The sequence below is a fragment of the Kogia breviceps genome, chromosome 20 (genome assembly GCF_026419965.1).
Source record: "Kogia breviceps isolate mKogBre1 chromosome 20, mKogBre1 haplotype 1, whole genome shotgun sequence".
In the NCBI taxonomy this organism is placed as follows: Eukaryota; Metazoa; Chordata; class Mammalia; order Artiodactyla; family Physeteridae; genus Kogia; species Kogia breviceps.
In genome coordinates, this window is record NC_081329.1 from 6,342,832 (window position 1) to 6,368,703 (window position 25,872).

At 47.3% G+C, this 25,872-nt stretch overlaps 1 protein-coding gene across 1 annotated transcript in view; it reads right to left on the reverse strand.

Annotated features, from left to right (window-relative positions):
• MCPH1 (microcephalin 1) overlaps positions 1 to 25,872 on the reverse strand; it is a 211,819-nt gene that overhangs the window by 130,992 nt on the left and 54,955 nt on the right. The window contains 3 exon segments of the mRNA XM_067022552.1: positions 6,881 to 6,994; positions 6,996 to 7,050; positions 9,280 to 9,317. Of these exon segments, the coding sequence (XP_066878653.1) occupies positions 6,881 to 6,994; positions 6,996 to 7,050; positions 9,280 to 9,317 (207 nt within the window).

A 25,872-nucleotide genomic window follows, 5' to 3' on the forward strand; every position in this document is an offset into this window, starting at 1 on the left:
GGATGGCAGAGCAGGTGCAGGATCCCTACAGATCCACGGCTTCCTGTGGCCCCAGGGTGTGCAGAGAAGGATACTGGGTACCTTCCAGGAACCACAGCAAGTGAAAGGAGCAGAGGACGGCAGGCTCTGTGTCTGTCCACAGACAGAGTCCATTATTTTAACAATGAAAAACGTTAACTGAGGTGTACTCTGAGATGACGGTTTACAGCCAGCGCCTAGGGGAATACCTTTACCAAGACTGTTTCAAAGACTCACATCCAAGTCCGGTGAGCTATTTTTCCGAGTGTCTCCACCACTAAACAGAACAATGTTTATTATCTCACAGGGTCCTGGAGACAGTGGATGTGAAAACGTTTTTTAAAGTGTAAGCACTTCATCGAGGTATAATTTGGGGCAAAGTGAAAATAACCTGAATGAAAGCCAATGAAGATTCAAAGACCCAAGCTGGAGATCTTATGTCACCCACGGCCAGCGTGTGGTCGCAGCCAATAAATGTGCGTTGGAGAACTTGAGAAAACAGCTCACAAACCTTGGTGACAAGTGTGGTGTATAAAGTACATTCTGTCTCAAAATTATTCAAAGTTAATATGCCAACTTAAGGTTTAAAAAAGAGGAGAGAGAGAGAGAGAGAAAATCGCTTCACGACGATGCTTTCTGAACAGTCCCGGGAAGGCACGGCTGCACCAGGACACCACTGAGATCCCCAGCTTCCAGTCTGGTTCTACCACTGGCTGTAATTTGAGGAGGGTGACTGAGCATTCTTCAGAGCAACACGACAGGCACGGGCTGCAGGAACTACGTTTCACGCTAATTCGCTTGTTTTATTCCGTGCCCACGCCAACAACATGCAATACGTCTTATCAAACTCGCTGCTTACTGAGTTCAGCGTGAGAAAGCCAAAACTGAGTCACATGATTTCAAAGACAATTGACCCACTATGACATCATTTTCTGATTTATGAAACACTTGATTCTGAAGTGTTTTTCTGTTCTTCTGCTGAGTTCACTGCCTTGCAACGGGGCTGCAGAACTGATTTAGCTTCTAAGCCCTGGATTTGCATTTACAGGTGATTTAGCTTTAAGACCGTCTATCCAGCCTTATTCGAAAGCGGTCAGGATCGACACTTTCTGAGACCCGAGTCACTCCTCGGCGTGCCTCTGAAAGGGGGGCAGAGAGACATGTACTGGGAGCAGAGGGCAGAAGAGGTGACAGCCCCCCCCCCTCCCTGCACAGAGGTGGGAAGTAGGCAGAGCAGAACCCCAGGTGAGTCGGCAGGAGTGTGGCAGACACCAAACAAGGGAAAGTGGGACAATTCTGCTAAAGAATTCCAAGAGCCCACGCTTGAACAAAAAATAACAAACACACTTCAGCCTAAAGGGACACTTTGGTGAAACCGATTTCTCTGTTTTTCTGTTGTGTTACTTCCTGTCTCCTGTGAACAGGACACAGGCCCAATTTCTGTTTCTGATAGACAACTCAGTCACGACGCAGGGAAAGCACAAGTTATTCTCTTTGCTGAAAACAGCAGAGTTAACAATGGAAGTGGGAAATGTAAACAAGTAGAAATCGCTAACGGAGTTTTCACACACACACACACACACACACACACACCCCAGATTAAGTAAAAATTCAAACTGAACTGTGTTATAAAATCACCATGATTTTTTGGCTATGACTAACTGGACCACGTACAACTGTCTAATTTTGAAGAGCTGCTAGAATTCTCCTTCACAAAAAATTTCCAGAGAATACCACACAAACCCTGGAAGAAAAGCATTCCCAGCAATGCTTTTCTTGGAGGCAAGTCCATGGCGCTCACCAAGAGGAGTATTTTAAGAACCCCCCAAACTGCGCTGGGGACAAGGAAAAAGGAGGCAGACCACAGGGCGAGAGTTACTCCTTTTGCACAAAGGCAACATGACCCTTCAAGTGTGTGGAGTCTTCAAACCTTGACCCTAAAAGAAGCTGCCGCCTGTGAAGCTCCTGCCCAAAGTCGTGAACAAGATGCAGATGAGTCTTAAAACTGTGCACTAAGCTTTAGAAACCAGCTGGTGTGGCTTGGTACGCGGCAGGGGCAACTTCTGTCTCTCAAAATAGTCTATCATGCTTGTCCGATTGATGTTGTTTGGCAAATCAGTGGAGGAGGCCATTCAAGAAGCAGTGAGGATGTCTGACTTGTTTAAGATGGAGCTGAACAGGGAAAGGGATTCAGTTCATTTCGACAGTTTTTTTTAAGGCAATAATCTATATTAGTTATCAATGAACAGGTCATGCCCGCAAGAGGAGACCTCTGAGTCATCACAATTACGTGACCAGGCATTTTTCTTTAAGCCACAGTGCAGCCTATGCTTTTGGATTTCCCAGGGGTTAGTGCTTTTCACGAATAGTGAGCGTTCGGGCATCGTTGGTAAGCTGTTTTCATAGAGAGACACAAATCCCCAAAGTATCCTTAAACTCTGAGAGCTCTCACTTGGAGTGCTAGGGGCTCTGAGGGTTCTGGAGAGGCTTAACATAACAATATATGAAAATCAGTACCACAGCGGCTGGAGGAGAAGTGGCGTCTCACATGCACTGAAGTCCTCGGGGTCAGGAGAGTCTATCCTTGGGTCCTCCAAAGGCCAGATGCAGACGCCCCCCCTTTGCCCACCCAGACCACCCCTGTTCCAGCCTTCTCTCACAACCCGTTCCTCAATAAAGGGGCCCCGGAGCCTCTTCTATGAGCGCCAACAGCGTTTACAAGCTTTTGTGGATGTGCCCCAGGACCAGCCGTGGCCTGAATGGACGGGTCCACGGCCAAGGGCTCACTGGGCCAGAGCAAGTGTCTTGTGTCAATTTTAGGGTTAACACGTTCTTTCCGTATGTAAGACCACGGGGACCGGGCGTAAGAAGTGATTTTTGCAGCTCTTGCAGGGGATTAACCAGTTATTTCTGTTGTAAGCCTAACACACATCAGGGTCTTACTTTTGCGGCTCGCCGTGAGGGTCCCCGCGCACCTTTAACTCTTAGCTTTCACACGGTCCGATGAAGGACATCCTGTCACCGGGCCCGTTTCCCAGATGAGGAGCCGCAGCTCGGTGAGACGGAGCATCTAACCTACGGCCGCCCTGCGGGGAGGTTCCCGCCACCCGGGCAGCTCGGCAGCGTCTACTCATTCCCGTTTTATGTGGGGATGGATTTAATGATCTCCTTAAGATAAATGACCGAACGTAGAATTATGAACTCGAAGGCCATGGAAACTTTTAGGATGTTTGCCACCATCACCGAACTGACATCAGGAAGCCTGGACCACTTGGTACCCCGTACGCAACGTGTGGGGTGTTATTTTAGCACTACTTTGCCGATAACTGCGTCTTACTTTTTTCTGTTTCGGTTTGCTACGGGGCAAGTGCTCTCCTGTCAGTAACTGCTGCTGAAGCACACATTTCCCCCCGTGGTTTTATCCGCTTGCATGTCGGGGGGTTATGGATCGGCAGGTGTGTCCTTTCACCGCCGCTCGGCTCCTTGCGGCTGCGTGTATAGGAGTCACAGGGTGGGGAAGGGGAAGCAGGATGGAGCCAAGGACGCCTTCGCGTGGCCCCGCCTCTGGGCCGAGCGGGATGCCTGGAGACAACCCGAGAGGCACGCAGAGGCCTGGACGCTCGTGCTGGACGGCAGTGGCTGTCACCGTCCTCCTGGGCTGCTCCTGGTCTCTGTGGGCCCCTGTGCAGCACGCCCAGACGGGCCTGTGCTCCCCAGGCCCGGTCCTTCCCTGGCCTCCGCCTTGCCTCTGTGTCCCCAGGCCGCCGTCCCTCATTTCTGCCCCGTGACGGGGGAGGACGGCGGAGCTGCGTACCCAGGGCTGGAGGGAGACCCCGTGGCCGGTGAAGCGGGGTCCAGGGCCGCAGCGACCTTTGCGGCCTGCGAGCGGACTCACACCGCCCGCCCCCGACACGCAGCTTAGCCTGCAGAGGTGGGGGTTCAACGACCTGCGGGCCCCTAAGGCTCTGTCTCATACACGGAGACCAGGGCCCAGCTCCCTACGTACCTCCTGCCCGCACACAGAGCAAACGGCCTCCTGCAGTCCCGGAACTTGGTCACCGTCTCAGGCCGGGAGCACCCCAGAGCAGGGACTGAGACTGTCAGGAGCGGGGCGTGGCGGGGTTACCCCGCCTGATGCCCCGGGGGACCACGCCGCCCCGCCCGCAAAGGCCTGAGCTGAGTCTCGCGCACCGATCCGGAGAGTGAAGGGAGGGAAGAAAGAGCAGGGGCCGCCGGAACGCCACGGGGCCTGCAACCTGCGCTGGGGGGTGTGCGTGGGGAGCCCGGGGCCGCCTTTGCCTGGTGGGGGGGTCAGTGCAGAGGCCGCGCTGCCACCAGCCCCTCCCCCGCTCCCCCAGCTCCCGGGGCCAAGGCCAGGGGCGGGGAGAGGGTCCCGCTGCGGCTGGAGGAGCGCCGGGCTCCGAGCCTGCTCCCCACCTCGCGTGGGGAAGCGGAGGTGCGGGCGCGTCTGAGGGTCCCGTGCAGAGGTGAGTATCCCTGAATCCGGAGTCTGGGCCAGGCTAAGCACATAAATACAGGGAAAGACAAAGCTGGGGTGACTGCTCAGGTGGGCGCCTCCGTGCGACCGGCTCCCTGAAGCGGAACTTCCTTTAGCGCATCACCGGGAGAAGCCGTTAGGAGACGAGGGGCATGAGGGACACCTGGCTCGAGCGGCAGATGGGGTTTCCTGTGCTCCGCTCCGTCCCACGGCCACACAAAGACCAGCCAACGCTGCTCGGGTGGAGCCTCTCCCCAGCCCCGATCAGCTGGGCTCTCTAGTCTGAAGTTGTTCCCTCTGGCCGGTCAGGCTGGGTGAAGGCTCTCCAGGTGGACAGGGTCCCCCTTCCAGAAGGCGTCCTCACTCCCAGCTCCGCCACCTTCCAGATGAGGGGCAGCAGCTCCTCCTCCTGGAAGCCAGGGGCAGGGGGCATGTGCCTCCAGCTCTGTCCTTCTCTTTCAAAACTGTCTCATCGACTCTGTTCCTTCTTCTCCACATACACATCTTAGAGTCAGCTTGTCTATATCGTCAAAGAATTCTGCTGTGAGTCTGAGTGGGAATGTGTTAAATCCGCAGGTCATCCTGGGGAGGAGCGGCATTTTAACCGTACCGCGTCTTCCAATCCACGCGCGCAGTATGTCTCTCTGTTGTTTTAAATCAGTGTTTTGTCGTTTCCAGCCCACAGATCCTGCACGTCTTTTTATGTTAGATTTGTACATAAATACTTAACTGTTGACCTTGTATCCCTGTATCCTTGTTTCCTGACAATTTGCTGAACTCACTTATTAGTTCTGAGAGCTTTTTGGTGTAGATTTCTTGCAATTGTCTACATAAACAATCATACTGTCTAAGAACAGAGGTAGTCTCACCTCTTCCCCTCTAACCTAAATGCCTTTTATTTCGTTTTCTTGCCTTATTGCACTTAATCCATTCACTTATGTCATGTGGGCAAGGCTCCTCCCTCAGGGCAGGAAGGCCCGGGCGGGGAGTCTTGTCTGCGCACTGGAATTTTATCAGATAACATGTTTCACTTCCTGCCCTGCTCACAGACAGAGAGTGGTTAATTCCACATATGGTTACCAGAAGGGAAATGTGCACCTGGCTCCGTTTCTCTGTGTGATTAGTGGGAGAACATTGGCAGGACACGGAGCAGAAACACAGGGGCACCCAGGCAGCGGTCCCCACGCCTGGCAGCAGTAAACGCTGGCCCTCGTGCCTGACCTCTCTGCTGGCTCTACATTCCAGGAGAACAGGCTGGGCACAGAATCAAGTACAGCTGCCTGGCCTCATGGAATATAGAGAACATCTCTCCCTCTGAGACACCAGGGAAGGAAGAGGTCACTGATAAACAGAGACACTGTGAACCGGAGAGAAAGCAAATAGGATATTCATTCACAGAAGCTGGAGTTATTAATGACTTTTCATACAAATAAATGTGGATCGGTACTCAGACACAATTAGGTAAGGTAACCCCCAACTGCCGCCAATGCAGATAGGGCTTTTGGGGGGAATTTCAGCCTTCTCCACTTCATGACTCTCAAGCACTGAGGTCCTAAGCCTCTTGTATTGGACCGATGCAGGGTTAAATCACGACAAGGGAAAAAGACCACCGCTGTTCTTGGACATATATCTACAGTTTGTGTATTATAATTCTACCAGTTTAAATTAACACAGTATTAACATAACACCATGCTTAGGGGAAGGAGAAGGGAGGGGGGGTACTTAGCAGATGCTGAATGGAAACGCAAGTAACCAATGATGCTGCCCTCAGACAGCAACGCTTTCGAGTGACCACAGGTGGGGATCGAAGTAAACACAGAAAGAGTAACAAACAATTTCAATTTCAAGAATAATGAAAACAATGATTAACCACCCCCCCCCCAAAACCCTACACTTCATGCAGAGAAATAAGGGCAAGTAATCTTAAAGATAGATATGCATAAGATAGAACATATCCAAACAGGATTAAATGGACATGTTTCATCCTAAGTAAATCCATCTGTGAAAACAATCACTGAATTCTTTTGGCTTTTTAAACCATCGTTAGCATAGGTCACATTATTTCTCGGTCAGAAACGGAAGGAAGTGCATCTGACTGTAAGAGCGCGCACTGGGCGCTTTCAGGCCGAGTCTGCCCTCATCTGGTTTCTGCCCGTGGCTGCCGGGTCTGTGTCTGGACGGCTACCTGCCCGTCCTCCTGGCGACCAGCAGTGGCTGCAGGTGAGAAGCCAGAGGGGCCAGAGCAGGAGGAGAGAAAGCGTGATAACACGGGTGCAGGGCCATCGCTCGGCCCGACCAAAGCCATCGGATGCCCTGTTTCAGGACACGAACCCAAGCGCGTACTTCGCGGACGCAGCGGCTGACCCGCTCGGAGGAGAGAACGCAGCAGCCGCCTGCGGCGCCCCGCGGCACGTTCTGGGCGCGGCGGGCGGGGTGCCCGGCGAGCGCGTGCGTGGGGCCGCCCCGCACCTCCCGGGCCGGCCAAGGAGAAGCCCTTCAGTTTACCCACCGCCTGGAACACCACGTTCCGCTTTCTGCCAAATAGCAAGAAAAGCCAGCGCAGTGGGTGTGCTCCCTGAGCAGAGCCATCCAGGTGACGCGGCAATGAATTAAAATGTAAAAAAACCGTAAGAATTCGACACGGATGTCGGCTGTGGTGCGCATGTCAATTTCTTTGCCGTCGATGACTTGAAATGCGGGGAAATAAAGACTTTCAGATCCCAACTCCAACCATCTATTCTAGTGGCTGAGAAAACGGTGGCCCCGAGGCTGCCAGGGGCTTCCCCGTGTGCCCGGGGTGGGGCAGGCCGGCATCCCACAGCAGACCTCCTGATAGCTGCCCAGACACCACGGCAATTATTGACTTCTGTGTCCCGTTTGAACCAATTTGTGCGTGGTCAGGACCAAGCTTCTCACTCATCTTATTTTGAAAAATATAACATTTGCCGAGAGTCAAACACATCGCTTTTCTGTTAAGAGGGGGGAAAAGGGGTCCTTCTTATTAAGTCATCGGCTCAAATCTCGGGGCAAATTTCACAAAGCTCATCAGTGTTTATCTTCTGGTCTGTCATTCCACTAATGCCTTAAGAACCCTTTTTTCCTCTTTAAATATTCTTCTTCTCTAACTTCCTTCCCAAACAACTCTCCACTTTTCCTCTCCCTCAGCCTCCAGGCAAGTCTTGGAATCCCCGATGAAACACAAACACTATGTAGGCTTTCTGAGCCACACCATGACGTGCACAGTGAGTTAAGAAATAAACTGCTCTCTTCTCCAAAAATTATTCTCCAAAGGGAAGGAGGCAGTTTTGTCCATGCTTGTGCAGACCGCCTCTGACAATCCCCCGTCCGCTTTATGGCATTTCTTATTTTTATCACCAATGAACTTGGGTTTGCCAATCACAAGGACCCGTTTCTCCACTTGTGAAATGAAAGCCTTGACCTCTACCCTGGTGAGAAGTTCTCAGGGCTCCCCAGGGTACAGAAGATGGATGGGTCAAGGCTGGGTCCCATTACCACTTCAACCAGAGGATCTGCACTTATTGGGGTTGTGGAAAATATTAAATTGGGGGGACAAAAGGCAAAGAAAACAAAACCAAAAAGAAGTGAAAACCTCTAACCCAGATGCTCTTCAGAAACCTCGTTCGTTGCTGCATGTCTATGATTTTCTCATTCCAAGTCTGGGAGCTGCTGGCTCTTTGCAGATGTACTAATCAACAGCAAGGGTCTTTTCAAGGCATGGCTAATCAATATGGCCTCAGAGCGTGTCTGGGTCTTGTTCTTACCTTCAGACAAGAAGTATATGTGGGGCAAGAAAGAATAAAAAGGAGAATATGGCCTAAATGAAGAGTTTGATTTTCAAACCTTCAACTGGGAAAATAACTAGTCATCAGTGTTTTTTTTTTAAATTTGGGGCAAAAATATAGACTTTAAAAAATGCTAGGCCTGTATTCAATATTCCTTTCTGTATTAGACTATTTAGGATGACCAATATATTTCACAAGACATTAAGAGAAATGGCGAGTGTGCTCCTTTTCCACTAGATACCGTGGTTTGAACAACAAGTCCTTTTAACTTCATGCCACAGGTGGGAAGGGATCCCACTACAGGAAGTGTTGGAAGCGCGCACTCTTTTTGCAGCCTGTTTTTCACTGAGATGCCCCCATGTTTTGATAAATGTCTTAAAGCCCTCAAACCTCTTGATAGATATAAAAAAACACAGTTTTCCCCTTTGAACAAGAATTCAAAAATCTGTTGCAAAGAATATGGCACTGTATTTTTGTTGGATGTGCTATATTGTGCTGAAAGTTTAAGGATGGTGATAAGAGCAAGCCGGCAAGCTGTGAACTCTCCCACAAGACGTGCACACGGCTGCTTTAACGCAGCGGTAGAAAGCTTACCACCAAAGCGTTTCTTGAAGACCTTTAAGGGAAATGCTTCCACCGGTGAGGCTCCACTTAGGGGGCCTTCTTGGGGTGGGGATGGTAGACATGCAGAGCCAATAGGTACGAGACAACAAGAGGAACAGCAAATACTCTAACGCCTCGAAATGCTGTCCAAACCACTCAAGAGGTCTCCGGTGCTAAACTGTTCAGTCTTTTAACTCTTTATTTCCAGTGGTCTTCTAACTCCAATACTAATTATATAGAGTAACAGCAATACAGCACAGAGGTATAAGCTGCCCAAGAGCACTGCAGCACGGTATATGAACGAAAACTCTAAAATTGTATACTGAGTGGAAAGTTATCAAAACAATGAGTACTTACTCAGATGGCATGCTTGTCATGACTAATGTTCTTGTTGGCTAGAGATGTCAAAAGAGAAGGAACAAAAAACAGTCAAAAATATAAAAAATATTTTTCCCACAGAAATAAACTTTAATATGTTTTCTGAAAAGTTACATCACTTAAAAGTAAACATTTAAGCATATATCAAAGGAAAAAAAACTTTATATTCCTGGAAAAAAAAATAGCCCAAGAGATAGAAACTCAGACACTATCCCGAAAGCAACCCCAAATAATCCAGGACATGAGGTAGAAGAGAAAAAAAGTTTCCCTCCTGAAGTTCGTTCTACCAGTTGGCTAGCAGACCTCCAAAAGTGCCAAACGGTGAATAAGCTTCCAAGGAAGGAGAGGGTAAGAAAGGCATTTTTCTTGCAGGCTTAGAAACCATTTTTCCTAAGGCTTCTAGAAAACCATTTTCCTGTCTTGGACATAGGTACACAGTAATGTGTGTACCTGAGTCAAGCAAATTCTTTAACTCCTTCCACACAAAAGCACAGGTAATGGGATTACTTATTTATGTGTTGGCATCTCCTATTAACTGGAAATGTAAATTTTTAAAAATAAAAGTTTAAAAGTACTTTTTACTTATATAAGAAACGCATGCTGATGGCAAAGAACTAAATGCTTTAAAAATATGTAATTAGATAAATTCCCCCATAGTTCCACCAGCCAGAAATGGCAGTCATTTAGTATCAGTAATTTGGTATATATTAAGCCAAATGTTCTGTTTACTTAACAAACAGATGTGAACACACATTATTCATATACTCTTGCAGCTCATGTGATGTACTTCAAATGCATCCGGCTGCATGGTATAACCACGAACCCACCACGGCACACGTGTCGGTGCCCTGAATGGTCCTGTGCGTGAATGAGGAGGAACCAGAGACACCCAGAGGACCTGGGGACACATGATGGGACTGAAGGGCCTGTGAGCCCCATGGGTATATTGAGGGAGCGTGGAGGAAGAGATACGACGAATGAAAAAGATACTCCAAGGCAGCCCTCTCACAAGTGGCAGGTGAGCTACCCGACAATGGATGGCGCTGCCCTATCCTTTAGCTCACCCTCTGGACCATCCCGTGTCAGCTCTCCTCTGTTTCGGGGACGAGGACCGGGAGCACAGCTCCCTGGGTTGAGTCTGGAGACAAAGCCTTCCCGGAGGAGTCTCTCATTGCTGAGTAAGAGTCTGGCTTCAGTGTCACCCTGGAACCATGACTACACAGGCCCAGTGGTGTGGGCACAGCCAAGTAAATCCCAGAAGGAGGCCATTCCAAGGCACTTCCTTTCTTCTGGGGAACCGTCCAAGGACGCCTGTAAGGTTTCATCAGTGGGAAATACTCATCTCTGGGACGAAGGGATAAGGGGAATGGGAAGAGGAAGTTCTCCTGACTCCGGCATCACTAGGCTTCGTCTCCGTGACCGCACCTCGGGCTGCTTCTCTTCTTTACCTACACGCACTCCCCACGTGGCCTTTCACATAGCCCCTGGGCTTTATACAGCAGCAACACGCTGAGCAGTCCCAGTTCCACATCTCTAGCTCAGACCTACTCCTTGGTGCCCTGACTCAAAGACTCCACTGTCTATCTGACTCCTCTGTCAGGAGGGCCAATAAGGATCTCAAATGTGACATGTCCAAACCCAAGCCACTGCTCTAGTCAGGCAACGAAGCAAGAAAAAGAAAGAAAAGACATCCAAATGGGAAAGGAAGAAATAAAACTACCTCTGGTCACAGATGAGAAGATCTTACACGCACAAAACTCTAAAGAATCCAGAAAAACTGTTAGAACAAATGAATTTAGCAAAGTTGCAGGAAACAAAAAAAAAATGCACAAAACTTAGTTGTATTTCTATAATTAGTCATGAAAAATCTGAAAAGGAAACTAAGAAACCAATTCCATTTGTATAGCATCAAAAAGAATAAAATACTTAGGAATAATTTAATAAAGAAGATGCAAGCCTTGTATGCTGAAAATTTTTTTTAAAATTGCTGAAAAAATTAAAGATGACCTAAATAAATGGAAAGACAGCCTGTGTTCATGAATTGGAAGACTTAATATTATTCAGATGACAATACTTGCCAAAGCAGATTCAATGTAATCTCTATAAAAATTCCAATGGCAATTTTTGTAGAAATGGAAAAATCCATCCTAAAATTCACATGGAATTCCAAGGAAACCCAAGTAGTCAAAACAATCTTGAAAAGGAACCACAAAGATGGAGGTCTCACACTTTCTAATTTCAAAACTTACTTACAGGGACTTACTTAACAGGCACAGCACTTAAGAATCCTCCTGCCAGTGCAGGGGACGCGAGTTCCAGCCCTGGTCGGGAAAGATCCCACGTGCCAAAGAGCAACTAAGCCTGTGAGCCACAACCACTGAGCCTGTGCTCTAGAGCCCACGAGCCACAACTACTGAGCCCACACGCTTAGAGCCCGTGCTCCGCAATAAGAGGAGCCACTGCAATAAGAAGCCCACATACCACAACAAAGAGTAGCCCCTGCTCGCCGCAAATAGAGAGAGCCTGCACGCAGCAATGAAGACCCAACACAGCCAAAAATAAATAAAAATAAATCAATCTATAAAAACAAAACAAAACAAAACTTACTACAAAACTACAGTACTCAAAGTGTATGGTACTGTCATAAGGATAGATATGAAAACAGAATTGAAACTCCAGAAATAAACCATCACATCCATGGTCAACTGATTTTTTACAAGGTTGCTAAGACTATTAATGGATAAAGAATAGTCTCCTTGACAAATGATGCTGAGAGAACTGGATATCCACATACAAAAGAATAAAACTGGATCTTTGCCTTACACTATATACAAAAATTAACTTGAATAGACATTTCTCCGAGGAAGATAAGCAAATGGCCCATAGCACATGAAAACCACTAGTCATTAGGGAAATCCAAACCTAAACCTAATGAGATACCACTTTCTAGCTACCAAGATGGTTCCCACAACAAAAACAACAACCAGAAAAGAAAACCTCCCGAAACAACAAGTGTTGGTGACGGTGTGAAGTTGGAAGCCTCATATGCTGCAGAGGCTGGAACATAAAATGATGCAGCCACTGTAGAAAACATTTGGTGGTTCCTCAAAAAGTTGAACATAGAATTACGATACGACCAGCAAATTTACTCCTGGAATACATCAAAAAGAACTGAAAACAAGGACTCATATACTTGTATGTGAATTTTCACAAGAGCATTACTCACAGGAGCTAAAAGGTGAAAACCACCCAAGTGTCCATCAACAGGTAAATGGACAAACTGAACTTGGCTTTACACATACAATGAAATAAGATTCAGCCATCAAAACGAATGAGGTTCTGATACATACAACATGGATGGCGCTGGAAAACGTTATGCTTAAGAGAGAAAAGCCAGACATAAAAGGACAAGTATTGTGTAATTCTACTTATGAAATATCTACAATAAGTAAGTTCATGGAGACAGGAAGTAGATCAGAAGCTACCAGGGTCTGGGGGTGGGGTGGGAACCAGGGGTTATTGCTTAATGAGTAGAGAGTTTTAGTTTGGATCGAGGAAGATGTTTTGGAAATGGCGGTGATAGTTGTACAACACTGAACACTGCCACAAAACTGAACACTTGAAAATGGTTAAAATGGCAAAATTTTCTGTTGCATACATTTTATCATGATAAAAGAAAACAACTGAACTGCTGATCTTCTCTCCCAAACCGATCTCTTCCACAGCTTCATTTGTTAATGGCAATTCTCTTCTTGCTCAGGTCAAAAGCATTTTCATCATTTGTGACTCTCTAATTTTTTCTCATGCCCCACACATCCAACTGTGACCTGAAACAAGGCGGCTGCCAGATGTTTCTCCAGCAAAGAGGGGTTTGTTCAGGATCAGCAGAAAACTGCAGTTCCACGTGGGCAACCACGGCGGGTCATGTGCAAGTCCCCTCGGGGTAAACAAAGGAGAATGGCTTTTATTAGAGGGAAAGCGGAATTGGGAGGGGCCGTCTCAACAGAGTCCATGGCGTGTCCCTGGCTGAGTCCCTCTTCTTCTGTTGGGCTCTGCTATCATTGCAGGGCGTGATGGGGTTTCTGTTTACTAGTCTCATGTACAATCCATTGACACATCCTGTCAACTCAACCTTCCAAACGTACCCAAAGTCTGACCCCTTCTCATCATCTCCACCCCTAACATCCCACGCCTCACACAGATGAAGTGATGTTACTGTCAAAGCCCCTTAAATCATCTCCTTGCTAAAATCCTGAGCCTCCAATTTCAATAATCAACATAGAAGCCAGAGTCGTACTATTTAGACCTAAATTAGCTCATTTCACTCCAGTGGCATCACATCTCACTCTGATTACAAGGCCCTTTACAAGAGTAAATGTATCTGCTTATCTGATCTTATTTTTTTTTTTTTTTTTTTTTTTTTTTTTTTTTTGCGGTATGCGGGCCTCTCACTGTTGTGGCCTCTCCCGTTGCGGAGCACAGGCTCCGGACGCGCAGGCCTAGCGGCCATGGCTCACGGGCTTAGTTGCTCCGCGGCATGTGGGATCTTCCCGGACCAGGGCACGAACCCGTGTCTCCTGCATCGGCAGGCGGATTCTCAACCACTGCACCACCAGGGAAGCCCCTGATCTTATTTTTTAAAATTTATTTATTTTATTTATTTACTTTTGGCTGCGTTGGGTCTTCGGTGCTGCACAGCACACGGGCTTTCTCTAGTTGTGACGAGCGGGGGCTACTCTTCATTGCGGTGAGTCGGCTTCTCATCGCGGTGTTTTCTCTTGTTGTGGAGCACGGGCTCTAGGCGCAGGGGCTTCAGTAGTTGTGGCACACGGGCTCAGTAGTTGTGGCTCGTGGGCTCTAGAGTGCAGGCTCAGTAGTTGTGGCGCACGGGCTTAGTTGCTCCGCGGCACGTGGGATCCTCCCAGACCGGGGCTCGAACCTGTGTCCCCTGCATCGGCAGGCAGACTCTCAGCCACTGCGCCACCAGGGAAGCCCCTTATCTGATCTTATAAATTAGAAACTGGAAAGTATATCCAGTATAATTCTCTTGCTTAATCAAGGAAGCTCCTTAAAAAACGACATGTACTGATACCAGCAAGTTACTTAGAAACGAACAATAAAATAAGACGGTTGATGGAGAAATGGACAGATACATGATAAAGTCAGTGCAAGAAAGAGTTGGGAATCCCTGGCAGTCTAGTGGTTGCGAGTCCACACACTCCCTGCCAAGGGCCCGGGCTTGATCCCTGGTTGGGGAACTGGAACCCCACAAGCCTCGTGGCACGGTCAGAAAAAAAAAAAAAAGAAAGAAAAAGAAAGAGAGTTGGTTGTAGAATCAAGGCTGGAGGAAAACACTGAGAAATACTTTTACGTGGAACAAAAGACGGCTGGGTGTCTTCAGGGGAAAACTTACCCTTCAGGGTTACCTGATTCTATGGGGTTTATGCCTTTCGTTGTTTTTGAGCTGCTTTACAACTCTGTTTATTGTAGAAAACCGAAAGTAATGCAAATAATTCTTATCTGTAGAAATGCAAAGTCTGTCCCAAGGAAGTTTAACTGACTTCTGGGGAAAAAAGCCAGCTCCGGATGCGTTAACAAGGCCATTTCAGAACTCCTGTGGTCCATGAACGCGTCCGCTCTGTGGATTCTCCTCTGAACGGGACAAAACAGCCTTCCGGTTCCATCACTAATTAATGAGTTAAGTAATGCATTCACTTTGTGTTATTAAGAGAGTTGGGGTGTGCCTTTAGAAACACTGATCTTTTAAGGGTCTTGGAGGCCTCCCACTGAGATGCCCAGCGGATTTATCTGAAGAAGTCGGTAAATGTCATCACCGGCGAAGGACACTCCATGCGAAGCTTACATCCAGGCACACCCTTCACTGGCTCCAGAGGTGAATTCAGTGGCAAAAGAACATTGCCGACTCTCTGTTTTTCTATTCTAATTGTCCTCTCGACTAGTTTTTTGTTGGTTTCATTTCATTAATAGCTAAATTATTCTCTATCAGTGGAAACAATGGAAACTGAGCAGGACCCTGCAGGGCCCTCCTGCATACAAAATCCCCTCTGTGTGTCCCCTGTTGCCTGTTTGCAGAAAAAGGCTTTTAGTCTCCTAGGCCTTCCCTGAGCTCCAAAGAGCAGACTCTGGCAGTTACTAATTACAGAAGTGAAGGAATGCAGAAACAAAGGAAAATCAGTCAAGAAACAATAAAACTGGGTCCTAGTCCCTCCTCGAGGGATACACACAATAATCTGACACGTATCTGGGAGCTGTTCTGCAAGAACTAAGACCCCTCCCACCTCCTCCCGGGTGGAGGATGGTGACCACATGCTGAGCACAGACCCCCCAGACCGGCTGGAGCCAGAAGGCTGGCGATTAAGACTCCCGAACTACCACCCTGTTACCTCACCACCAACCAATCAAAAGAAAGTCATGCATCCTGCAGCCCTCCCCCCAGATGCTGCCTTTAAGAGCCCTTCTCTGAAAGCCACCAGGGAGCTCGGGTCTTCCGGGCATGTTCTCTTTGCTGGGCCCTGCAACAGATGCTGGACTTTCCCTCACCACAGCCTAGTGTCAGTAAATTGGCTTTGCTGCGCGGCGGGTGAGTGACCCAAGTTTGGTTTGATGACAAGTGTACAATCTTTCACTTTCTTTCTGTTTGAAAATTTTTATAAGAGAAAAGTTTAAACTATTATTCAGGTGAATATTTTGTTAACTGGCAAGGCATATGACAACTATTGCAAAAACAACTCAAAGGGTCAAGTATCACAGTATCCCTTAGAGTACCTGAAGCGTAGCAAGCATTCAGCATGCTCTGTTGAGTGGAATAGAATTTCTTTACACAAAAATCAAGGTATTTTTCCTCCTCTTAGAATGCTATCACTACTGGAAAATACGTTATAATAGTCAATTATACAAAAAGAATATATGAAGCATAAGAAATACCATCAGGGCTTCCCTGGTGGCGCAGTGGTTGAGAGTCCGCCTGCCGATGCAGGGGACACGGGTTCGTGCCCCGGTCCGGGAAGATCCAGCCGCAGCGGCTGGGCCCGTGAGCCGTGGCCACTGAGCCTGTGCGTCCGGAGCCTGTGCTCTGCAATGGGAGAGGCCACAACAGTGAGAGGCCCGCATACCACAAAAAAAAAAAAAAAAAAAAAAAGAAAGAAATACAATCAGATGCTAGTAGACCCAGAATAAGACTGTAATTCAGGACAACTTTTTGCAGCTCACTTGTTGGAGATTTCATATTTGACAGGACACTTGGCCTTTCCTTACCTCACATGTCTCAGCTAAGAAATGAGACAATGAATTACTCCTAGGGTGCTACGTGATCAATAATTCTGTTGAGAGCAGGTATAACCTTCACAGTATGTAATTTCATGAGAATACAAGCCATTTCTTTTTTTAAAAAATAAATTTATTTATTTTATTTATTTATTTTTGGCTGCATTGGGTCTTTGTTGTGGTGTGTGGGCTTCTCATTGCTGTGGCTTCTCTTGTTGCAGAGCACAGGCTCTAGGCATGCAGGCTGCAGTAGTTGTGGCACGTGGGCTTCAGTAGTTATGGCTCGCGGGCTCTAGAGCGTAGGCTCGGTAGTTGTGGCGCCCGGGCTTAGTTGCTCCACGGCATGTGGGATCTTCCCGGACCCGTGTCCCCAGCACTGGAAGGCGGATTCTTAACCACTGTGCCACCAGGGGAGTCCCAAGCCACTTCTTAAGTTAGTCCTTTATCTATGTAACCTTTGCTACATGTCACATTTCAATGAAGGTAATAAAAATGGGGAGAGAGTTCGGCCACTTTCTCCTCTGTTAATGATGATAACCTGACCCTCCCCCACCCTGGCCGTGAAATCTGTACATCAGGTGACACTCATAGCATACAAATCTAATAAAAGTTATCTTATTTGAAATTATTGGAAAAGACCAAGAAAGACCAGCTAACATTTATTAGAACCAACCATATTCAGTGTTGAAAACTTAAATAGTCCTTTAAGACTGAGACCTGCATCTACCTGTCCTATAAGATGCATTCCCAGTCTATATTCAAAGTTGATGCTCCATCACAAACTTGAACTTCATCTGACCCCTGTAGCCCAGAACCTAGAACACTAGTAAAGAGCTCTTCCCACCCTGTTATGTTCTTAGAAAAGCATAACTGAAAGGACCACACTGCTCTCTCTTTACTCCGAGACCGGACCCACCAGCCCCCTTCCATCCTCCCCATGATTCCTGTGAGACTTGCTGATGACCCCCTGGTTTACCTGTCTCTGCAGAGCCCCGGGCCCCCTGCCTTTTCTTTGCAATGTTCTTCGTTAGTGAGCATGCTCCCTATTACATCAGTCTGAACAGAACGATCTTCATTCTCTTGTACATTCCCATTTCCATGGCTCTGGTGCTGCGGCTTGGAAAGGACTGGCCCTGTCTCCCCACCCAGGTAACCAGGGCTGAAGGTGTCCTTGTGCACCTTTCCTGAGTGGTGACCCGGGGCCCCATTGTTAAGTCCAGATCCTGTCCTGAAGTCCAGATTCTTGTCCATTGATACCGTGGTGAGAATGTGATTTTTATTCTTTCTGAGTGTTCACTCTGGTGCCAGCTTCTTTTGGTTTCACGGTCTGATCACCAAAAACTGGATGATGGTTCATAGAGATCTTGTCTTTGTTGCGTGATAGATGACAGAGAATCTGCCTTCTTAGTTTTTTTCTGTTTATTTTTCTACTTTCAGCTCAAAACTATTAAGAATTTCATGCCATGAGGAAGTAGATATCTGGACTGAATTTTGTATTTTTTTTTTTTTTTTTTTTTTTTGCGGTACGCGGGCCTCTCACTGCTGTGGCCTCTCCTGTTACGGAGCACAGGCTCCGGACGTGCAGGCCCAGCGGCCATGGCTCACGGGCCCAGCCGCTCCGCGGCATGTGGGATCCTCCCGGACCGGGGCACGAACCCACGTCCCCTGCACCGGCAGGCGGACTCTCAACCACTGCGCCACCAGGGAAGCCCCTGAATTTTGTATTTTTGTGTTTATGCCATGAGAGAAATTCTGAGCTATGAGTGAAATTTTAAAATTGAAATTACAAGCTGTGTGTGTGTGTGTGTGTGTGTGTGTGTGTGTGTGTGTGTGTGTGTGTGTGTGACGCACGCGCCTGTAATTCAGAAAGGCCATTCTCCCTCATCCTGAGAAAAGCATCCTGAGATGTTGTTACAAATTGAGATTATAAAATCTCTTAAAGAAGCTCTTGACTTAGAAATAAATTGTCTATAAACTGAATATTCCTAAAATTCTCAAATGTTAAGGAAATTGAACTCTCAGTATTTTAAAGAGCTAAAAAAGTATCCTTAAAAAATTTTTTTCTGATTTCCTTATTTTCTTTTTTTTTAAAATTGGGGTAGAGTTGATCTACAATATTGTATTAGTTTCAGGTTACAAAATAGGGATTCAAAATTTTTAGAGGTTAAATACTCCATTTAAAGTTATTATAAAATATTGGCTATATTCCCTGTGCTGTACAATATATCCTTGTAGCTTATTTATGATGAGCCGGGTCCCTGGCTTACAGGGATCTCAGAGTAAGGGAGTAACTTTGCAGCAGGCCCAAGAACTATTGGATACAGTGGGGACCTCAGAAGAAAGGAATTCACCCAAATTTATAGGCACTGCAGGTGAAATCTGACAACAAGCCTTTGGCTTGGCTTCCTTGCCCCAAGAGGCTTTTAAATGTTACAATCTAAGATTCCTTATGAAAACACCCTGCAAGTCAAACCTAAGGCCTAGATGGTAAATTACCATTCTTGCTGCACCTCTGTAAACACAGCTAATGAGACCAGCCTTATTCTGTGATCATAAATAATCTTCTTTGATTATTGGGGGAGGGACTGTGGAAAACAATTTTGTTTCTATGGGAAACTCTGCACTGTTCACAGCACACCATTCCAGGACTTCAGATGCTAGCTGAAGTTTTTCTGCACCTCTGTGTACCTGCACAGACCTGATGCACGGGAAAACTCTGTTTTGTCTGGTAGAGATTTACTTGACTTCCTCTTCCTCTAGGGGAAAACCAGTTTCCACCCCGATCTGCATATTGGCCCAGATCCTGTTACCCTGCCCAAATTTCCCATTCGTACCAAACGGCCAGTTCTTCTGAAGGGTTTCCTTCACTATCTGGCTACAGGCCCCCGAACTAATGGCTCGGCACCAGCAGGAGCTGGCACCAGTCTGCCCAGACCCACCCCCCCCCACATCTGGACTCCGGTTATCTTGCAGCTGGCGCTTCTCCTCAGGATCCGAAGGAGCCCCGGGCACTGCAGCCCGACGACATGACCGCGGGCGGGCGGGGGCCTCTCCGGACAGGCCACAGGGTGGCCGGGCACATGCCCGCGTGCGAGAGGTCACCACGCCTGCGGGCAGCCTCGCTCGAGACCCTCGGGACGCTTGACGAGCGAGCTGCCCTGCGAAACCAACAGACGCTCCTCCGGCAGCCCTGAGACTCCCGAGACCAGGGCCCTCGGGGCTCAGCTCCTGAGTCCTCGCTATCACACAGCCTCTCCATCTATCTGTCTTGCTCCTTTTCACCTCCGGAGCCCCTCTTTTACAACGTCTGGTACCCAGGACTCTGAAGCGGCCAACACTTGCCACCGACAGACGGAACCGACACCAGCGAGGATCCCCTGGAGACCGTGAGACTGAGCTCGGCCCCTCGCTCCGAAGGTTTGCCATCACTTCCAAGTTCTTTGCCGAGAGGAACCGCATCCTCTGCTCTGGGACCGAGAGCGTGGAAGCCGAGCCCTGAGCTCCTGGGAAACAGTGCCGGCTACGAACACACCACCCTCGTATGGGAAGAGGCCAAAGGCCCACTCTTCTCCCCTCGACCTGCACCACCTCTCTTCCTCCACCGACGCAGATGCGAGCAGCTTCACTCTCGCCTTTGCTCCCAAAGACCCCCAGTGACGCCCTTGTGTACCCGGCTCTGTGAGACCCCAGGCCTCTCCTTGCCTTGAGTGTTCCCCGTTAAAGAAGGGCTCCATATTACAGCCGTCTGAACACAAAACAGCACCCGAACTTCCGGCGCATTCTGTCTCTCACAACTGCTACCCTTTCGTTTTAACTGCCTGGGAGCAGAGTTTCTGAGAAAGGCTGTGAATACCCAAGATGCATTTGTCTCATTCGATCTTCTACTGAAGTGTTTTAATTTCAAATGTCAAGTTTGTCCTCTTTGGTCGGTTTTGAATACACACCCGTGAAAACATGAGGAAATCCTTGAATGATCAATGGAAACAGAATGATCCTATCCTTAAGGAAGAATATAGGCAGATACCAAATATTAATTTAGTCAATAAATACTAAACAAGCCAGAATAATCTATCAAGCACAAAACCAGACACCGGAGATACAAAGAACATGATTCCCACCCTTAAGAGGGTGACAAGCTTTTTGATATAAATTATAATCCAGTCAAATTACAGGTATCATCAGATATTCCTACAGTTGAGAGCACAAAGGGAGGAAGACTGCCTGAAGGAGAAAGTGGGCAGGAAATCTCGAAGGAAAATGTGACCGAAAGCTAAGACTTGGAGGAGGAGAAGGAGTTTGGCAGGCAGGGTAGGACAGCATGGCCGAGACAGGAAGATAAGTACGCAAAGAAACGGAGGTGGCAGGAAGTGGCTCCTTTGTGAATCTGAGAGTAGTGTGTATGGGCGCACCAAGATGTCGCCTAGGAGAGCAGCCTTCCGAATGAGACACACCACCTGGAAACAGCATGAGTTCACAGAGGGAAGACTTTTCCTGATTCTTAATAGGACAGTAGAAATGACACACCTTAGTTTATATGTCCTGTGGGAGGTACCACTGATTTTCTCCTTATTCTTGAGATGACATAAGAACTCTTTCATCATCTGCTATAGCTTATGACGGTAAGTTAACAAAACAACCAGACAATTCGAGGTACAACCTCTGATGTCTTCCAGCACTGCCACTAGCGGGGCATGGCTTGGATGTCCAGGAAGTTTACTTGTATTCAAGGGCTATCCATGGGTTTAGTTGCATCCGTCAGACATGAGAAGAAACAGAAGCCCAAAGCCTGTATCTTAACATTTTAGTTATAAGCATGAAGATCTCACCAATGAAGAAAATACAGTGAAACTGTATTATATGGACGACCTCAAGAAAAGTGGACTTTATCTTATCTTTTGCAGTATAGTAATATAAAATGTAACCTTTGCACTCTTACTCTGCTCACATCTACTCACGGTTAAGCACGGCTAAGCGTTTCAGGGTTCCTGTTATAGAATGTCCATTACAGAGAAGAAAAACAACCCTTTTATGTTTTTAACATTGTTGTTTGTTCGTGAGAAAAGAAAACATGGCACCCTGTCCCTTAAAAGGAAAACACTTGTCCAAATACAGCTATGCAGTAACAAAACGTAATCAAAGCAGACACTGAGAGGTAATCATGTGAAATAATCCACTAACAGGTGAGGAACAACTCACAAATATGAAATGCTGTACTTAATTTTAGCAAAAGCATTTTCTGGAAGCTCTAAAGTGGTGAGTGGAGGGGGCGGGTGTGGACGATGAATATCTGGGAAATAGCCTAGTTGATTCTGTTTTAATAAGATCAAAGGGAGGTCAAATTAAACAAACGTACTTGTTTTATTAGTGATAAAAAAGAAACTTTAAAAATAAAACATTCTTTGAAATGTTTTGGTTTTAGGTACCATTTCATAAGTAAACAGTGGAAATGCTTCTCCCAAAAGAAGAAGTGAAGAGATAATCCACACGTTGGCCGAAGTTATTGATTTCGTTCGCTACTAACATAAGCCCATCTAGATACAGGGGTGCTGCCAGAATAACATGTTTGCGTGAATTTTGACTATAGAGAAAAGTAAAAATGAGCAAGTCAAATAGAACAAAACAGATTCTAGAAAATGTCTTCAAATCACATCCTGAGGATATTCTGTTACCTAGATCCCTGGCAGCTACATCATTTAAGTGTCTTGAGAAAGACTCAATCCATGGATACAAGAGATCCCAGCTTTTTAAAATAAGCAGCTCACTAGATGTGTCCTTCATATTGTTGATATCCCTGCCCTCCTTTTTAATCTGATGATAAAGTCTACGCTCTGAAGCTGGGTTCACTGCAGGGAGTTGGGGCAGAAATCTTTAACGTTCTTATGTGAATCTATCTGTAACTTAATTGTCCCTTCCTTATATCTTTTTTTTCCAGAGAATTATAGAGACTCTTAATATTCAGGGTTTTTTTCTAAAAAAATGTAATACCTCTCTAAATGTTCTCGAACAATGCAATAATAAAACTGATCAGTAAAGCATCAGTATCAGTTTTGAATACTCATATTTTGGATAAAGATGAATGTTTATAGTACAAAAAACAAGCATAGAGAAAATGTATATCTGAGTTATGCATCAATACCCAATTTGTTTAAAAAATACACATATACCACCTCACTTATTAAGATGCTTTATCTAACAAACTTAACATCTAACACTGTAACTCCCAGGGGTCTACGCGTCTACCCATCTCCTGGCCCTGAACGTATGGGGGGACTAGAGGCAATGAAGCCCTAATATCAAGGAGCACACTGTCATGGACGGAATGTCTGTGTCCCCCCAGGTTCCTATGTTGGAATCCTAACCCCAAGGCGATGGTGTTAGGAGGTGGGGCCTTTGGGAGGTGATTACTTTCTGAGGGTGAAGCCCTCGTGAGTGGGATTAATGCTCTTATTAAAGGGACCCCTGAGAGCTCCCTCGTCCTTGCTGTTGTATGAGGACCCAGGGAGAAGAGAGCCAGATATGAACCAAGAAGACGGCCCTCACCAGACACCAGACCTGCTGGGCCTTGATCTTGGACTTCAGCCTCCAGAAGTGTTGTTTATAAACCATCCAGTCTGTGGAATTCCGTTACAGCAGCCGGAGCAGACCAAGACACCAAGAGTGCCCCGTCTGGTTTTTATGCAATCCACTTTCCACTCAAGGGAGCCAGTTTCCTGGAGAAACGGGGCCAGAGCAAGGAAGGGAAGCAGGAACCCAGGTCACCTTAGTATTCTAGAAGGGAAGGAAGTGCATGAAGGGGAAGGGGGCTGGGAGAGGGCAGCTCCAAGGGGCTCACACAGGCTCAATCTGGGACCACCTACCCGAACAAATGCCAACCCGCCGAATGATGTGCGAATCTGAGCCCATGGGGCGCATGGAGGGAAAAGGGACACACAGAGCATCCAGGAGGGCAGGGGCAGATGGCTGGCCTGAGCCTGGCTCTCATCCCCTGCCCGTCACCAGCAGGCAGACAGGGACCGGCTTCCAGGCTCGGCCCCTGCCGTATGGCCTTTGAAAGACACTTGCTCTAATTGCTCAGGTCCGGTAAGGGCAGAAGTTCCTTCACCGTATACTCCCAATATACCCTGAACTCACCAAGTCTGGCACTTAGGAAACAAGAGGGGTAGAGTTGGGGGAAATATGCAACTTAATGGGATGTCCAGGCTAGACCTTTTACTTTGAGACAAAGACACACTTTGCTGTACACCTGAAACTAACAACACTGTTAATCAACTATGCTCCAATATAAAAACAAGAAAGAAAGAAAGAGAAAGGAAAGAGAGAAAGAAGAAAGAAAGAGAGAGAAAGAGAGAAAGAGGAGAGAAAGAGAAAGAGAGAAAGAAAGAAAAAGGAAGGAAGGAAGGAAGGAAGGAAGAAAGAAAGGAAAGAAAGGAAAGGAAAGGAAAGGAAAGGAAAGGAAAGGAAAGGAAAGGAAAGGAAAGGAAAGGAAAGGAAAGGAAAGGAAAGGAAAGGAAAGGAAAGAAAGAAAGAAAGAAAGAAAGAAAGAAAGGACACACCCCTCTTCCCCCTGGCCCTGGTCCTTCTGGCTCCCACCACAGCTGAAGCCTCCTCCACGGTTTTTGATTCCTAGTTTCCCATCCTTTGTCCCACCTTTGTGTTCAAACTTCATCCGAGGAGCTGGAGGGACATGGTAAAAAAATACCAGAAACAAAGAAAAAAGCTGCAATCTGAGCAATGCTGAGAAAGATTTCAGAGCCTTTTAAAAAAATGAACAGAATTAGATTTTAACTCGTGAATTTATTCAGAAGTAAAAAGCAGAAGACATTTCTGCAGAAAAATAAGATCGCACAAATTCAAAAAGAACAGTTGTTGAAACTAAAGTCACTGATGATGGCCAGAGGAAGGACCGCCCCGGACCAGGCTGCCCCGTTTCACAGCCACTGTACGTTACACTGACTTACCATTGATAGATGAACTAAATCTGAACTCATATCCAAAAGCCACAAAAGCATATGACAAAATCTATTTGAAATGCCTCCTATTTTATTTTCTAACAGCCTATAATAATGCCTCATTGATTTTGAGTTGTGGTTTCATCTGTCATTGTTCCATTTAACTCCTTTCCATCTGAATAATGCTGTTTTTATTTCTTTTTTTAACTGCTAATATCCAATAATTCATATTCTTAAGCATTATTTGGAAAGCAATAACTTTGAACCCGAGTCGAGAGAGTTGAAGAGACTTAAGGAAAGAAGTAATAAATATCTTGTGATTGGAGAGGACAGCGCCGCTTCTCCAGAGGAGCCATGAAAAGCCTGCTTGGGAAAACCACCCACGTTTAAAGCGCGCTCCGGCTCTGTGGACAAACGTGTGAAGCCCTGCGGCTCCGGTGTGTGCGCGTCCTGGCGTAGCCTAGCAACATCACAGACGCAGCGCTGGGCCCCTGGTCGCAACATCCCTCTGACGTCAGTGGAAAAAAGCCGTGACATGGAAGGGCCCCCCCCACCCCGCCTCCTCCCCGGGGTCCGCTCTTTGGCCCGGTCCTCGGGCTGCGCGGTTCCTTCCCCGGGGCGCGTCCAGCCATGACAAAGCTCAGAGGACCAGGAGGGCTTTTCTTCCCAGGGCTGTCTCAAGTGAGAGGAGGCTTTTTTCCAGAAACCTCCCAGCAAGACTTCCCTTCGCATCTCACTGGGCCCAAGTGAGTCATATTCCCAAACCGGCTGCTGCTAAGGAGAAGCAGAGCGACCATGGTTAGCGTGGACGGGCGGTCCGAGAAGAGAGCGGATGTGAGCCGGGGAGCCGGGGAGCCGGGGGGGGGGGGGGCGAGGGCCTGGAATCGACTCGCAGGCAGGAAGGCCCCGCGCCGCAGCTGCGCGGTGAACCATGAGTATTTATTTACACGGGGAGGACGGCAGGGGCGGAGGTGGACCCGGGGCTGCACCCCTGTCTTTCTCTTCCTTCTCTTCGGTTCCTTTACTCCCAAAGAAGCCGTTCTGTTGGGTTTTTTTAAGTTTCACGCTCGCTACTTCGGCAAGTTACTGTTTTGCTTGAGGTTTTGCATGTTTTTTAAAGATTATTTGGGATGTGGACCCGTTGTGAAGTCTTTATTGACTTTGTTACAGTGTGGCTCCTGTTGTATGTTTTCGGGTTTTTGGCCGCCAGGCAGGTGGGATCTCGGCTCCCCGACCGGGGATGGGACCGGCACCCCCTGATTTGCAAGGCGAAGTCTTAACCGCTGGACGTCCAGGCAAGTCCCCATAGGTTTTGCCTATTTTACAGAGAACCTATTTT